Raw genomic sequence first — 16,122 nt, 5'->3', positions numbered from 1 at the left:
CTTCATGGCATTCACATACATTTCCGTTTTCAGTAAACGATTTATGTGTAGCAGGGTGGAGTTCATCTAACAGGGAGAGCTGCCTCTCTGCGAGTTACGGACTGATCAGAGACCCTCAACATCATAGCCTGTCGTGTCGCTCAAGGGATACACAATGCCTACAGAAAGGCCGCAGAACTTGTGCAACCAGCAGATACCTGAGGTAACTAGTTGAGGTAACTAGTTGAGCTACGAGACGGTGTTTTTTGCGTATGGAGACAGCCCGAGATTCCCCTTATATCGCCTGTCACCCTTTCCCCTTCGCATGCCGAAAGAAGGTAGTGACTAGGTGGCTGAGTAAAACAATCGCATCATAGTGTGCCTGGCTTCTGTTGCTTCCCTTGCGGTCTCTTGCCTGCTCTCTGCTGGTTCCAACGGCCCCCATTCAATGTTTCTTGGGGGTTCAGAGACCTGCTGCAGAGGCAAGAGGCTCAGATCCACCACAGGAGCTACAACTATACCAGAGGACTCCACACATTCGGCGACAATACAGGCAGCAGACCTACAAACAGGGAGCTGTATATTTGTCCTGCAGCTTTGTCTCTCTCACTATCTCTCTTTATCCCTCGGGTGGGTGGGTCTCAAGGGTTTGTTGCTGCATGGCTGCTGTTACTGCTGCTGGGATAATGCACCTTCAGGAAGGCAGGGACCGTAGGCGGATACACGTACAAAGCAGTCTGCTAGCGACCCCCTCGACCCCCTGCCTCTGCCGCTGTTGCATCACTCCACTTACACAGGCATGCACGTGATGTTAGAAGAGACACTAAAAACGCCTCTTGGTGGCCGCGGCCCCCTAGTTTAGATTTAAGCGGTTCTGTATGGAGACAAAGAGGCAGTAAGGGAAAATCTTGCATGAAGCGACGGCCTGAACAGCCACAGCTCAACGTTGGCTTTCGCCAATTTTGTCAGAGGACAAAATTTAACTTTCCACAACCTGGGTGCTCTGGAGCCTCCCAGCAGGCGCAGAATGTGCATAAATATAAATATAGATATGCATCGGCGGGTAGTTAATAGACTATATATGGATATTTTGGGCCATATAATTCATGTTTAAATTATATATGGAATATGATATGTGTTGATGATGCTGATTCGTACAGCACCTTCTTCCCTAGCCAATCAGAAGAAGCGGTTCGATTGTTCCCTGTGCCTTGGTTCTACAAATATGTCTGATGTTTGGCAGTCAGTTAGAAGCTGGCTTGTGGACGCTTCGACGTCGTTGGTGGGCAATCAGCAGGAAGGCAGACTGATTTAACAATCGTTTTCAGGGTTCAGCAATCTAGCCAGGAAGACTGGCTTGTAGTTGCACGTTGGGATTTCTCATTTTTGGGAAGGAAGTTATTTGCTCCTCTTAAGGAGGTCTCATGCTAAGCGCATCGGGACCCGCAATGCGCACTGGTCTTCTGTTTTGATCGAGGGATTTAGTTGAAGGAAAGCCGTTGAAATGCTGCTTCCAAGCCTCTAAATGGATCAAGAAGACTGCACACAGGGACCCTTACTGCGGAAAGTGAACTATAGATACAGGCAGAAAGGGACCTTATCACTAAGGAGCCGGAAAAAAACACAATGAACCCGGTAAAATGGTGGCACCACATCAAGATAAGGCGGAAAAGCAAATTAAATTTGTCGTCATTTTTCACCTTTGTAGTTATATGCGCCAAGGACCCAAGTGTATTTGTAGGTCATCTGCTTGGGAAGGGCCCCTAGCGTAACGGGGGGCCCCATTGGGTTCGTCCTAGACCGCCGGCCCTTCCGCGTCCCTTTCCGGCGTGTTGGTGTTCCGTAGCCTCCATTTTATCAACACCATGTTGTAAAACACCAAGGAAAACCACAATGAGTTTCTAGGGAGATCAATTGGCAGTTGCGAGGGCTCAGCGGCCTACGGGCCCTGAGGCCGGGATTGGATCCAACATTTCTTCTGCATGCGCAGCTCAGGGCTGTTATCTTTGAAAGCGACTACAATGACACATATACAGCAAGACGGCTTCGGCCGCGAAAGCCCTCAGGGCCCCTCTGTTGCATGCAGCTGCGGCTGCGATGACTTTGTCACCGCCAGCCTCAAGTCCCATGGCATTATCTGGAGAGGGGTCTTCAGCCGTTCATCAGGTGCAGCAATACTTATATCTGGCAAATGTTCGGTCTGACAGTGCAGAATCGGCAGAAGTACCAGCAGGAGCCTCAGCAGCCACGGGAAATCCATTGCATGGTTTTCTTTTTGCTTTCTCCATTCGTTGTGTATGCAGCATTTTGCTCCACGGGGGCCTCATTGAGTCTTTCTAGAGACGGTCGTTTTTTGGCTTTAACGGACGGTTGCACGCTTCTTCTTCTCGACGCTGCGGCTGCTGCAAACGCTGAGGCCCCCACCCCTCACAGAGGTCATCTATCCTCAACGGTGGGGCTGCTGCGGGTCTCCGACTGCCCAACTACTCCTGGAGAGCCCTCTGGAAGCTCTCAGGGCGGGAACCCTGAAGGGCCTCCCGCTTACTTGGGGGATAGCTATCAAGGTGTGCTGGAGGGCTCGAGAGCTGCTGTGGCCATCCGATGTGTACGGCGTGTATTAAGGGCGACACATTCTAATCCTCAGTTCAGAAGGTGAGGAAAGGTCGAGCTTGGGGCTTTGAGCTGGAAATAACGTGTTAGCAGCTTCTCCGAATTTACAGGGGATTTGGAGGGTGACGATGCCTGGCCACGTCAGCCTCCGCAGTCGCTTCTTATGGTGCAGGTTGTGTAGCTGCTGCAATCACTGCTGCTGCTGCTGCTGCAAAGTGTGGCGGGCTTTTGTAATGTTTTGTGCTGCCTCTATCGCCTTCAGGCCCCTTCTACTATGGGTTTGTGTGGTTGCTTTTATCTCTGCTACTATTGCAACTGTTGTTGCTGTTGCTGCTCTGCGCAGGTTTCAGTGTGTATGTTGGCTGCCTGCCTTCTCAGTGTCGCTACTGACGCATCCCGCAGCAGAAGGCCCTTCTGGGGTCTCTAGGCGCTGTGTGGCTGGGTTGCGAGGGGGCGGTTGTTTGTGCTTGGGGGTGACTACGAGAGACGGTGGTGTATCACTGTGGTTACACAGGGAAAAGGAAGACCCTCTGCCTCAGGTAGGCTTTGAGTGGGCTAAACTGCGCGCGTGAACTTGGGGGGTTGGGGAAACTTCATGCGTAGCTGTCTTCTCTGGATGTTTGTCGCTCCTTCGGCTGTATCGTGCGAGCTACCCATACGAGGCAGATGGAGCTGTTTTTACTTCCCGTTGCTTGAGGGGATCTTTCTCTACCTGTGTCTTCTTCCTGTATCGTGGCCTTCTGTCTGTTTCCGTCCGTGTCTTCTTCGCTTGTCTGCTGTAGCCCTCTCTTTTTTCTCCTTTGGAGAAGCTTTGAGAAGCAGACGGGAGAGGGGGCAGAAGCAGAGCTGGAGGAAACGGACATATAACGCTCTAAAAGAGCTAAACACAAACAAACACAAACACAGGCAGAATGAGGCAGAGGCAGAAAAGGACAGAAAAGGAGAATAGCAGAACCAGTGACAGCATCAAAAGCGAGTTGCGATAGGCGGCAGGGGACTGGTGTGGAGATATGCAAGGGCAGAGGCAGGCAGACATGCTAGACCATAGCAGGAAAGAGACTGAGAAGGGCAGACGGGAAAAGGCAAAGAAAAGGCAGGGAAAGGTACAGAAAGAGAAAATAGGGACAGGCGGAGACAGAAACACAGACAGGCAGCATGAAAGGTAGAAACAGGCAGAGACCGCAACCGAGGTGCAGATGCAGACTGCCTTCGTCTCCTTGCTGCAGTGCCTTCCTCCTCCGTGCATCCTCTGATGTGTGCCTGGCTTGCTCCTTGACGTTTCCGTGTGTTTCTTGCCAGTATCTTAACAGTGCACATCCCTTCGTTTGTGAGGCGTACGGTTTAGGGTTGGGGGTTAAGGGTTCAGGTTGCAAAACATTCAGCGCGTTGGGTCTGCCTGCAGCGTCTCTGCCTGGCCGCCGATTTGGGTGCCGAGTGGCGTCACCAGCGCACGAGAGACAATGCACTTGACTCGCCACCATTCGTTTTTCATTTCCTGTACCGGAGAAATGTAGACGGCAGCGTTGCCGAGGTGTTCAAACACCGCATCCAGCTCAGTCGATGCAATTGGGTTGGGGAGTTGGAAGAGCCCCTCGTAGCTGCGCCTGCGGCTCCCATCTGTTTCCCTTGTCCTTCTTTCTTGCCGCAAAGACAGGGGCAGCAAACAGCTGGCAGCAACCCCTGCAACAGTTCCGAAAGGTCTAGTATTAGCAACAACAACAGCAACGACAGCAACAGCAGCAACAGCAGCAACACACAGACAATGGTGGGACTCTTCAGTGGCTCTCTTGTCGCTGTGGCATCCCAGAGCTTCATCGCCGTCTTTCTTGTCAGCGGATCGCATCTGCAGCATGCAAAGTGCAACCAGGGATGCAGCAGTAGCAGTAGTAGTAGCAGCAAGGATACAAGCAGCCGCACCAGCAGCAGTCGTAGTTGGCGTAGGCCCGAAACTGCCGCTGACATACCGTACTCTTCGTCCTCTCCCTCACGGGCTTGTGTATCTTTGGGGGGCCGTCAGCCTGCTGTTCCTGCTGGTGCTGCTGCTGGCGGTGGTGCTGGGGGTGGTGGTACCGCTCCAGGTGTCCCTTGTGGGGAGGATCCCTCTCCTGTGGGTCCCGGTGGGCGACCCCTTCGAGCGGCAACGCGTCGCGCCAGAGCTGCTGTCAGTGCAGCGTTGGCTGGGGAGCTGTCTAGCGACGAAGGCGCATTACCTCGAGGCGCGTGCAGGCCAAAGAGTGGGGGCCGCAAAGGGCGCTCAGCTCCGCCGAGGGGCCGCGGTGGACCATCAGCACCCCGAAGCGCTGCTCGGAATGAGGAGGCGGAGGCAGGAAGAGGGGAGGAGCCACAGGCATGCGAGACAAACGGCAAAGTGAAGCTGCTGCAGGGAAGTCGAACACCACGCTCAACTGCTGCTGCTAGCCGCAGAGGAGGCCGCAGAGCTGCCGGGGCCGCCATCAATAGAGACGAATTTGCTGAGTATGCAGAGTTTGGCTCACTCTCGTCTACCAGCTTCGCCGCATCAGATCCCCAAAGCTGCAGTTCCAGCTCCCTGAGCCTCGCAAACAGCAGCAGCAACAACAGCGTCAGCAGCAACGATGGCAGCGATGCAGGTAGCTTGGCTTCTGAAGACGACGCGGCCGGGGGCCGCAGAGGCAAAAAAGTGTCAAAAGCAAAATTGAAGAAGAGCAAACTAGCAGTTGCTGGTGGCGCTGAAAATTGGAATGCGGCAACACCATGTGCAAGCTCGTTGCAGCAGCAGCAGCAGCAGCAGCAGAAATGGCGCCTAGCAGCCGATGCTGCCGTTGAGGCAACAGAAGAAGAGCGAGCTTCGGCGGCGGCTGGATTGCTGCAGCCCTTGCTTTTGATGGTTTTAGTTGTCCCCCAATCCACTATCACCAGCAGCACCAGCAGTAGCGATATCAACAGCAGCGGCTGTGGGTGGGCAACACCTCCAACGTTGTTGCAAGACACTGTAACAGATATGGCTGTGAGTAATCCGCGGGTGTGCAGTAGCTCGAAGGCTGCGGCGTCATCAGGGGTCCCTCCGGAAGGGTCCCCTCACAGGGGTCCCCTACCAGCTTCTCGGGGTTCGCAGGAGTCAGTTTGTTGTTCGTTTCAGTTGATAGCTGCAGCAGGCAGCGGGGCGGTTTGGCTCTTTAGCTGCTCCTTTTTGGTGTGCTTGCAGCAGCAGCAGCAACTTGCGGAAAGCAGTGGGTGCAGGGGACATCATCACGACACCCCAGACTTTCTGCAGCCCTCCGCAAGGTTTTGCGTTGAGGCGATAACTGTTGCGAAGCCGTTGCTGCTCTTCGGTCCTGTGGGAGGCCCCAGCGGCCTGCTACAGCTCGCTGATGTTAGTGACGCCTTGCTGCCCCTAGCAGGAGCAGAAGGCAAACAAGCTGAAGCTCCGGCAACGGCGCACGCAGAAGCAGTTGCAAGCAGATCGCTTGCAGAGAACGACCAGCAAGACCATCACCAGCAGCAGGAGAAGCAAGAAATGGCGCTCCTTAATTGCTGGAGAGTTGCTGCGTTCGTGTGCGGCTCGCGTCTTCGTGCCGTAGTGATGCGTACTTGCTGTTGTGCTGCTGGTGCTGCTGCTGGTGCTACTTCTGATTCTGTTAGTGCTGCAGTCGGCTGCAGGCATTGCTTGTCCGGCTCCCCATGCTGCCGTTGGGGGGACGGAGATTTAGAGGCCGAGGACACCCAGCCCGCCATTTACAGAATTGAGGTTCCCCTTTTTTCTGCCAGTTGGTCGCGCGTCATCCAAGGGCCCGTTGTCAGTCTCTGTCTTCTTCCCACAGTGCCTCTTCAGCTGGTAAGTCTTTCCTGTAGGCCCTCAACTCCCACAGAGGCACTACTAGCTGTCCCTGCGACACAACTCGCTCCAGTGCATGCTGCATTTGACAGAGCCAAGTGGATTGTTCAAAGCCATTTTGGCCTCCCGTCGCTACGACGTTTCTTGAGTGATGGACGAGACAACGCAGACGTAGCGGTAGCGGTATCTCCTCTGAGGCAGGGGTCCCAGTGGACGATGGAAGCCCTCCATTGAGGGTTGGTTGCGTGCCAGAGGCACCACACGCCGCAGACAAGCCTTTGCTGGAATGCATTTAGGGCATATCGGGACTGCATGCAAGGGCCATTGCGTTGTGTTGTCTCCGCAGGCAGCGGCTGCGGCGCAGCAAGTGGCTCTTCTGCAAAGAGGAGACAAACCGTTCTTGATGCTGTTAGCAGCTGTGAGCAAGGGAGCCCTGCTGCCTTTTGTGCTGTATCCTGACTGCAACGGGCAATTCCTAGACAGCAGCAACACCAGCTACTGTTGCAGGAGGATGCACCTGCGGTGGGTGTTGGAGCCGCTGGCCCCAGTTACGTCCATCCACCCCACGGGGCGCATAGAGCAGCTGCTTATGCCCCGAGCTGCTCATTCGTTCAGAGCCCTTGCACCGGAGGCTTCAGATGGAGGGCTTGCTAAGGTAGCAGCAATTGCAGCCAAATCAGCAGCAGCAGCAGCAGCGGCTCTAGTTACAGCTGCTGCAGCCGTCGAAGGGGCTAAAGAATGCACACATCCTGTGGACGAGCAGCAGGTGGTTGAAGGGACAGCGATGGCAGGTTTACATCAACACTGTTTGATAGAGGAGGAGGAGGAGGAGGAGCAGCAGAAGCAGCCCCAGAAGCATAACCAGCAACAGCAGCCCTACATGTTGAAGGAAAACTGGAGAGAAGACGGGGACCCATGGGGCAGTTTGTGCCCCCCGAGTGTAAAGGCACGCAGATTGAACAGTCTCCTGAGCCGTCGTCTGCTCGGTAGGGCCTCCAACTGCGTACATAAATTTTGGTTTTGCTGTCAGCTGCTGCTGTGGCGGTTTACTTGCTGCTATGTGAGTCATCAGCATCGAAGATACGGATCTCCAGGGCCCTCCTCTATGCTGTCTGCCCTGTGTGCGCAGTTTTGCTACCATCGCCTTGCGGCTCCCTACTGTTTACATTGGTGCAGCAGAACGAAGTGCACCTCCAATTGGCAGTGGCCCCATTAGCCGTCTCTTCTGCTGCAGTGTCTTTACTGTCTCTGGAAGCGCAGCTGTTAGGGCTGTTGCAGTCGGCACGGGCAGCAGGAGGAGGATTCCATGGCTTGCCGAACTCGAGGAACGTGCATGGAGGTGCTGCGGCTGCTGCAGTCTCTACAACAGAAGCTGCGTACCTAACAGACGTAACAGCAAGAGCAGCAGCAGCCCGTTGCTGCGCAGAATCCCATGGGTTGTGGGCTCTCAGGTTGGCGTTACGGGGCCCCTTTCAGCGTTTTCTGTCGGTGCCGACTGCTCCCAAAGACGCCATTAAACATAGGAGACGTATGCTGAGGGGGGGAGCGTCAAAAGACAAGGACAGCAGAGACACACAGGAGGCAAGGAAGCATGGTGAAGACGATGAATTCTCTCTTGTATCCGACTGGGATACTGACAGCGCCGAGACAGCCGCTGCTGTTTCCAGTCGAATCCCCACCAATGGGGGGACGGGAGGGGACACTCTCTCAGCGGAGCCTTCACACGTGGTGGTCACTTCGGCTTCCCTCCTTGCTGATATGTTTCGAGAGTCGAAAGAGAAGCCTTTGTCTTTTCATTCCTTGCAAGGCCCTTTTAATCAAGGTGCAACAACTGGGGAGGAGCCTGCTGCAACTGCAGCCACAGCAGCAACTGCAACACCTGGCGGAGCAACAGAACGAGCAGCTCCAGAGGCGATTCATATGGAGACAGGGGCTGCGGCAGTGCGGCGCACGCTGCAATCTATTTGGGAGTTGGCGCTGCAAGGAGGGGCTGCGAGAGACGACGCACTTAAGGGGGACAACGGTGGCCTGTGGTCGGCTCTCTTGGAGACAGCAGAGGCCATGAGTCTCCTGCGCTTCTTGGAGCTTAGCCAACAACCTGCCAGGTGTGCAACAGCTGCAGCAACAGAAGGCAGAGGCTCACGCTGCGCAGAAGAGAGGCCTTCCAGCGCAGTGCTGCCCTCCAGCAGCGCATATTGTAAGGGTCTTGCATCGTCTCTGTACCAGAGGCGCCTCATAATTGCTGCAGCGGCATTGAGGCTGCGGCTAATCTTTGCAGCTATTAAGGGAGAAAAATATAGAGGGGAGGCTGCCCTTTTGCTCCTGCAGCATATGAATGCACTCTTGGCATGCCTGCTAAAGCGCAGCCGTGCTCCAAATTGCGGGGCCTTCTTGATGGCAGTGTCGCCGACCACAAGACAGCAGCAGCTGCTGCCTTTACTCCTTCTGCAGGAATCGCTTCATGCGAAACACCTGCTTAGGAGGGACAGCAACAGCAGCAGCACTAGCAGCAATAGTGAGGCTTTGATGCTCTTCGCATTTGAAGGGACAGTCAGTGGCAGCAGCAGCCTCAGCGCCTTCCCGCCCTTTCAAGCAATAACTGTAGAAGAAGACAGCATGCAGGAACTTATTAGGCGTTTCAGTGGATTGGATGTGCCCAGAGGCGCTGCTGCTGCTGAGGCTGTCAACTTAGGCAAAGCTTGGTTAAGCTTCTGCCCCCTGTGTCAGTGTGAAGGATGCAGCAGCTCGCAGCCTTTTCGTTGCTACGTGTGTGCTACCTACGGTCACCGCTTCCCTGCTTGTGTACAGTGCCTGAGGTGTCTGTACACCGAAAGTGAAGGGGCTAAAGGTGCCCCTCTGCCTAATTCTCGATGCACGGGGGACGCCCGCGCAGATGAGGGTGAAGAGGAGATCCAAACTGCTGCTCCCTCCATGCAGCACAGCATTACTTTTTTCTACTGTTTCCTCTGTGGCGCATTTGTCTGCGGAGGCGAATGGCCTGAGCCGCATGCATCAGGCGGCTGTGGCTGTGGGCCGCGAGACGCAGCGATCTCCCGCGGCGGCCGCTGCTGCCCGGCCTGCCGCGGGGCCCTCCGTCTCGTAAGCATAGTGCGATGTTGTGCCACGGCCGAGCTGGCTAGATAGCTAGCAAGCTGTGTAGACCTTTGCTAGCTTGCCAGCTAGCTAGTCATCCGGCCAAATCTGGGTTTGATTGATGGCTTGCCAGTCATGCACGGCTTCAATGGTTTGCTCAACCACCTACTTGCGACTAAACGGATACTGCTCGGGACAGATGGTCAGTAGAACAGAATATCTGCTGCTGCTATCTACCTTTCTGATACTGCTGTTGACGCTCGCTATGGACAGTTTTCCGTAGTTCTCATACAGTGATCACTCGGGGGTCCCGTTGAGCCAACACGAGCGTTGGGCTTGACCCCACCACTACTGGCCTGAATGGAAGATAAGGGGTGTAAGGGTTTATTTAGTAGTGTAGAATTAAAAAACTAGTTGGGTGTTATTATCTGAGGCAGAAGACATTGTGGCTACGTGGCTATATTCCCTCTGCTCCGGATAGGGAGGCCCGTGGCGCTGCTGTGTGCATGCTTTGCGCGTCCGCCTATTCCTCGAGGTTGGACTTGTGGACCTTCAGGCGCTAAGACACCATGAACCATCGAAGGTTTTTCCTATGATGCGCCCTTATCTATGTGCAGTGCAGCAGCAGAATCAGCAGAGTCAAGACCATCGACAGAGTCAGGAGGCGAGTGCTTCCCAAACCCCGACCAAACAGGCAGGGCAAAGGCCAAAAAGATCGAGAGAAATCAGCAAGCCCAGGAGGAGTGGATTTTCTGAGCACAGCGAGACGGGGCTGCAAGAGCAGCAGCAGGAGAAGCTGCTGGTTGACCGCGAGGAAAGGCAGAACCAGCACCTACAGCAAGTGGACCTACAGCTGAAGCGGTTACAGCAACAACAGCAGAAAAATTTGCATTCATACAGCACACCAAGCAACCAACGGCCTCATGCCCTCGATGCTGTTGCTAGGATGATAGCCACTCCGACAACCACGAGCAGCAGCAACACCAGCAGCAGCAACAATGGCAGCTTTAGCACCTTGACAAGCGGAGGCAGCAGCGCTGTGCCCGAAGTGTACGTGCACGCAAACTCAATTTGGTTCTCTTTCGTCTCAGTTGCTACTAGTTTTGCTGCTCCTGAGTTTGTGGGGACTGATATTACTGTTGCTGCGTGGCAGGCTATGGTTTCTGCTGTAGGCATCTGGATTCTGTCGTGTTGCTGTCCATTGCGGCACATGCAACGCGCATTCAGGTTTGGCAGCGCCAGCGGCACCAGCAGGATAGCATTCCTCTTGTCCCCGTAGTGGGCCTTCTGCTTGGTAGGTTGCTGCTTCGGCTCGTCCTCTGTTTGGCCTTCCCGTTTCAATGTCTTGCTGCTGTGCTTGGTGGTGGCGTCTTCATACGTGTGTTTGAAGAATTTTGGTACCGTCACGCTTGCGTTAGCAGCAGCAGCTGCTGCCGAATCTGCTGCAGCTGCAGTGTTTTCTGTGTTTGCTGTTGCTTGGTGGCATAGGGCCATCCAAGGAGGACGGCGGCTTGGATGCGATCTCTGTAACGGAGTGCGCTGAGCTGCCCCTATCTTTGCTTCAGCAGGAGACCAGCAGCAGCAGCCCCAGGTGCAGCTGCACCTGCTGCATCAGTGGCAGGAGTGTAGTGCAGGACTCGGTGTTGTTGCGTCAGGCCCTCGATAAGGCTTTGGTTCCTTTGGGTATCTATTTCTTCACAAAATCTCCGGTGCAACAAGAACTGCCTCATGCGGTCACTTCGCTGCTCACGCAGGTATTTTGTGCTCCATGGGTTGTTATTGGTGCTGCTTCTGCCGATTTTGGTGCTTGTGCTGTTGCTGGTGCTTGCTGTCTGCTTGATCTCGGAACATTCTCACAGCGTTGTACTCACTGCAACGACAGGTCAGAAGAGGCTGTACGGGGGCCTATGGGTCAGGACTGAAGGTTTGGTCTCTGGTGTGGCCTAGGATGTTAGGTATGATAGTTTAGGGTTTGTGCATTTTCAGGCAAAGTGGGGTTCTGATTTCCCCCTACTTGTTGTCTTCGATTATGCGTCGCACGGTGCTTCGGGTTTACATAAACCACCTACGCAGTGCTTCGCTTGCCTGCCGAGCGGTAGCAGCGACGGCAGTAGCGGCCTCAGGGGTCTGCAGCTTAGGCGTCTGCATTTAAGGATTCAAACGGTAGCATCTGCTTCCTCACCCACTGTAGCGCCGCGCTTGCCCCTCCGTGTGTTGCTGGTGCCTCTCATACTACAGTGCTGCTGTGGCACAAGTCGTTGCTGCTGCCGTGGTGGCCGCTGTACCTGCTGGGGAAGGCATAGGTAGTGTACGACCCTAAGAGTGAAATACAGTTCAGGGGGAGAAGGGACTGGACAAAGTAAAACTAGGCAGTTAAATAGCCGTAGACGGCGTCGCGCAAGCAGGGCCCCTAGACCTCCATTGCTCTGTTTGTCTTCGTAGAGCCTCATGGCGAAAATAGCTGCAGAGGCGGTTGCGAGAAGGGCAGGACCAGTTGGAGCTTTGAATGAGACCACAGCACAAAGTCCGATAAAGTTGTATTGCTTAGCTTTCTTTGCAGTTGCCTCGTCTTTTTTCCGCGTTGTCTGTATCTGCAGCGTTTTTGTATTTTCCACCCGTTTCTGCTTTTCCTTTGTGTCTCCTCCTCTGTCGCGTTGCTCGGATTCTGACTGTTTAGGTGTCCTTCTTAAGCCCTGCGGCACCTGTTCACTATAAAAAGCTTTCTGCCACGTCCCCACTTCCCGTCTTTCCAGGATCTGTTTTCTCCTCTCCTTTCGTTTGCCCCGACTTAACTCACCTCACTGGGCTGTCTGTGGTTTTGTGTCCATGTGGCTTTAGCAGCGACCGCAACTGAAGCAGCTCCAGCGAGACTCCAACAACAAATTGAGGCATTTGAGTGCTGTAGGCGCAATGTTCAGAGACTGATCCAGTATTTGGAAGACGTTCAATCAGGTGGCAATGCATGCATGGGTGTAAATTGATGTTCAGTTGCACCAGACTCACCTCTGGTTTTAGGAGCCAGGTGTTTGCATGCATGCATGAGAGGCCTACTAAAAGCCCTCTCCACTATCGTTCATTCACGTTTGCCATATATTAAAGGCCTCTGAGGCTGCTTAGCCGTAGGTTGTTGAGCCACAGAGTCAGGTTCGTATAGTTGCAGCTGCAGCACCTACTGCAGCAACAGCAACTGCAACTCAGGGAGCACCCGAAGCTGCTTTTGCGTGTCCACCGTTTGTTCCTAGGTGCATGCGAGCCCCATCCTGTGTTGTTACGCGAGGCTTTGGGTGTGTGCAAGCGACTTTGCCGACCCGAAGCGCCTACAGACACGGTACCAGACGACGCAGCTGCAGCGACGGCTGCCGCTGTTTCTTCTGCCGCGATTGATGACGAGTACTTCGAAGCCCTTGGTATGACAGGAGATGCAGGTGAAAACAGCGGCAACAGGAGCACCGCCGCTATCTCAGCCAGCGTGAGGACGGTGCGGTCCCTGCAGCAGCTGCTTCAGAAGCTGTTGCCTTTGAGCATTTGGGGCCCGCTTTTGCAAGAGCACCAGCGTGCGCAGCAGTCACAGCAGAATCAGCAGCTACAGCCGGTTCGCCCGCGGCCAAAGTTTCCTTGCGCCCTAAAGGAGCAAGAGACCGAAACTGCTGCTATGGCAATTTTAGCGAAAGCTACGATGGGTCTTGCTGCAGCACATGCAACTGTTATTGAGGTATGACGTCTCCTGCTGCGTAGGTTGTTGCTTCCGAGGTTCTTTACTGCTGTTGATATTGGCTACTGTATCTCTAGACCTGAAGAGCTTTAAGACCTTTATAGAGTATCTGGTGCTGATAAGGCAGGAACCTCAAGTAGAGATGGCCCCAGGGGGAAGAGCATCTGCAGCAGCAGCTGCTGCAGCTGTGGGGGCTGTATTAAGGTTTTATTTTCTGCTGAGGGTGCTCTGTGGTTGCAGCACAGCGACACCGCAGCGGCGCTAAAGGCGATGCAACAACTTCTTAGTGCGGAGACTGACATCTGACTTCTTTTGTTGCCGTAGGCGCCTTTTGCCAACCCGACGGAACAGTTACTGTTTACAGCTGCAGCAGACGCCGCCTCGGTGGAGCAAGCTAGGTGTATAGCTATCTTCATGGAAACGTTTCTCGTGTATGCTCGGCGCCTGGCCTGCCCTTATGCACCAGGAAATGGCGATAGCACTTTCTGTGCCGCTACTGACACTTTCGTTCTTCGCTGGTGCTCTTGTTGCTGGAGAATTTTCTCAGTCTTTTGTGCATTAGTGCGTTCGAAAATTGCTTGGATCACTAGATCGGCAATGTGCTACTTATGTGGAGAGCTTGCCGTGTGGCTGTTGCACTTACTCGGAGATGCAAGCATGCACTTCTTGTTTAAAATTGTTTCAGCAATAGTGTAGCATTCGTGAAATTGGACGAAGGCCTGTAGCTGCTTCGCGGTTTTCAGGAGATCGATTTAAATGAAAGGTTAGACACTGTTTGCAATTAGACACTGTTTGCAACTATACCGTGAAACCATCATGCAAACGCGCGCAGCACGGCCTGTAACATGTGGGATTTACCGCTGCTACAACGATGGGAGGCAACCGTAGCTGTACGTTCATTGGCTTGTATTGCGGATTCTATCGTATGGAGGTTCGTAAATTGACAACACACAGTGTCATGTACCTTCAATTTTAGAGGGAGTAGACAGACTACAGAGTCACTTAGGTTAAGTCCTTCTACCGTAGGGGCACGAGCAAATGACCTTCTGGAAATGCACGCTTGCGTCAGTCGAAACGTACACTAAACCCTAAAATCCCACAGTAGAATGTTTAAGGTGCACAATTGGTGTCCAGCGAGCCTCAACCCTTGTGAAGACGCCTGTGTTTGCGCACGAATGCCCATGTTGTTTGGGGTCTTAGTTTGTGTGTGGAAGTGATTCGTATACTACTGCACTGTCATTTTGTGACCAGCTGTGGTCTACTGCATTGTGCCTTACTCTATCACGTGCTGGTGCTGGCGGGACCGGACCGCAACGCAACGAGAAATGCATGCTTACAGGGCTATATGAGGCTTCCCCCGGGGGCCACAGCTGCATTTGCCAGGGCTTAGGCGCCGGCTGATCGATTGCGATCAGGATTTCCCCTCTGCAGTGTAGTGGTGCGCAGAGCAACATTTGGCGCGATTTCAGTCGTAGAGCAGTATAGTCCGCATTGACACGAATAACTTATAGTAGGGTAGCTCCTTCTCATGCATCAGTGCTAGTCAGGTATCGGTGGATGCAGCTTGTATGCAAACTGCCTGCTGGATGGTGAGTAAGTGCCTGCAACGGATGAACTGTTGGCTGGGATGGGTTAGCAAGGGGGCACACAACTTCTGGAATATGGGATCGAATTGAAGTAAGCAGAGGAGAGGTTACCTCCCAGCTGGGCTGTGGATAGAGCTGGCCAGTGGCTTTTGCGAACTGTCTGTCATCTGGAGAGCGAATCCTTTGAATAGTCTCATATTTGTAGTTGGGTGCAACCAATGCTAGAACCCTTTGTAAGAGTTCCACAGAGTCTCGGCTCGCTTCTCTCCAGGGTTTCTGAGCGTGGCAACAGACTAACCGGTGGGATATTGAGGATATTGCTAAGTAGATGCTTGACAATTAAGTGCAGTCCTAGTATACGTAACGTTAAGCACCATGGTTTTCTTGCATGAGGGTTCGTCTTGAAGAATGAGTTCCTGTAACGTACGCTGCAGCTCATGTAGGGACCCCCATCTTCTAGCTAGGCCCTTGGCCTGCTGTGGGTCAGATGCGTGAGGACTGAATTAGATGTCAGCTGCTTGTGAACTTGAACTTCAACTGTTCGGCTGTATTGCAGCTCGCAGTGTCCCCCGGCTTCAGTTCGGGGGCCCCTCGTCATTATTGCAAGCTTCATCAATAACGCATGAGAACCACTGCAACATTGGGATGCCCCACATGCTCCATTACGATACCAGAATGTCTAGTACGTGAAGCCAACCAAGTCTCATCCTGGGAAGCTTGGTGCTTGGCACGTCAGTTCTGTGGGCGTGTGGACTTAACACTGTCTACATAAAATCAATTTCAAGGCTTCAGCGCTTCTCTTCTCTCCGAAAAGAAAACCATAATTTTTGGCACTCCGGTTTCGAAGCGACAAACATCTGGATTCCCTGTCGCATAGCCAGTATATGCATAACGTGAAGCAGAAAATGTTATTACAATTCACGAATAATGCCTTCGCCGGCACCCACCATTTAGAGATGCTGCTTAGATATAGACACCTTGCCTCAGAATACAATCTGATGTTGAACACAAAAGACTCAAGGTTGTGCATGCACTTCGGCTTCGACCCCCGGAACAATTGCGGTGAATCCGAAGTTTCCGTTGCCCAGGATAGACGAATTAGTGTGCCTCTTAAGGTTTTCGCTGTTCATTCATCATTTGCCTACACCTCCACGCTTCCCAAGGTCCGACATTGTTACATTTGAGCACCAGAACCTAGATAAACACTAGGACTAGGCAATAAGGGCGTCGTAGCAACTGTAGGTCTATTAGGAAAACTTATTCCCCACGAATGAATGAATGAATGAATGAATGAATGAATGAATGAATGAATGAATGAATGAATGAAT

General features: G+C 53.4%; 1 protein-coding gene across 1 annotated transcript; it reads left to right on the top strand.

Moving 5' to 3' along the window:
• Positions 1-2,000: 2,000 nt before the first annotated feature.
• On the top strand, positions 2,001-13,514 carry EMWEY_00032330 (hypothetical protein, conserved; the record flags this gene model as incomplete). The annotated part of the gene is made up of 13 exons (XM_013481783.1): positions 2,001-2,172; positions 2,283-2,543; positions 2,968-3,128; positions 3,956-6,403; positions 6,750-7,389; positions 7,533-9,502; positions 10,053-10,546; positions 10,669-10,790; positions 10,985-11,250; positions 11,483-11,621; positions 12,338-12,397; positions 12,739-13,208; positions 13,449-13,514. 13 exons carry the CDS (start codon positions 2,001-2,003, stop codon positions 13,512-13,514), a joined length of 7,269 nt encoding a protein of 2,422 aa, XP_013337237.1.
• Positions 13,515-16,122: the final 2,608 nt, after the last annotated feature.

The sequence above is a fragment of the Eimeria maxima genome, genomic scaffold (genome assembly GCF_000499605.1).
Source record: "Eimeria maxima Weybridge genomic scaffold, Emw_scaff419, whole genome shotgun sequence".
In the NCBI taxonomy this organism is placed as follows: domain Eukaryota; phylum Apicomplexa; class Conoidasida; order Eucoccidiorida; family Eimeriidae; genus Eimeria; species Eimeria maxima.
The sequence above is the reverse complement of the archived record's forward strand: the minus strand, read 5'-3'. Positions and strand labels throughout refer to the sequence as shown.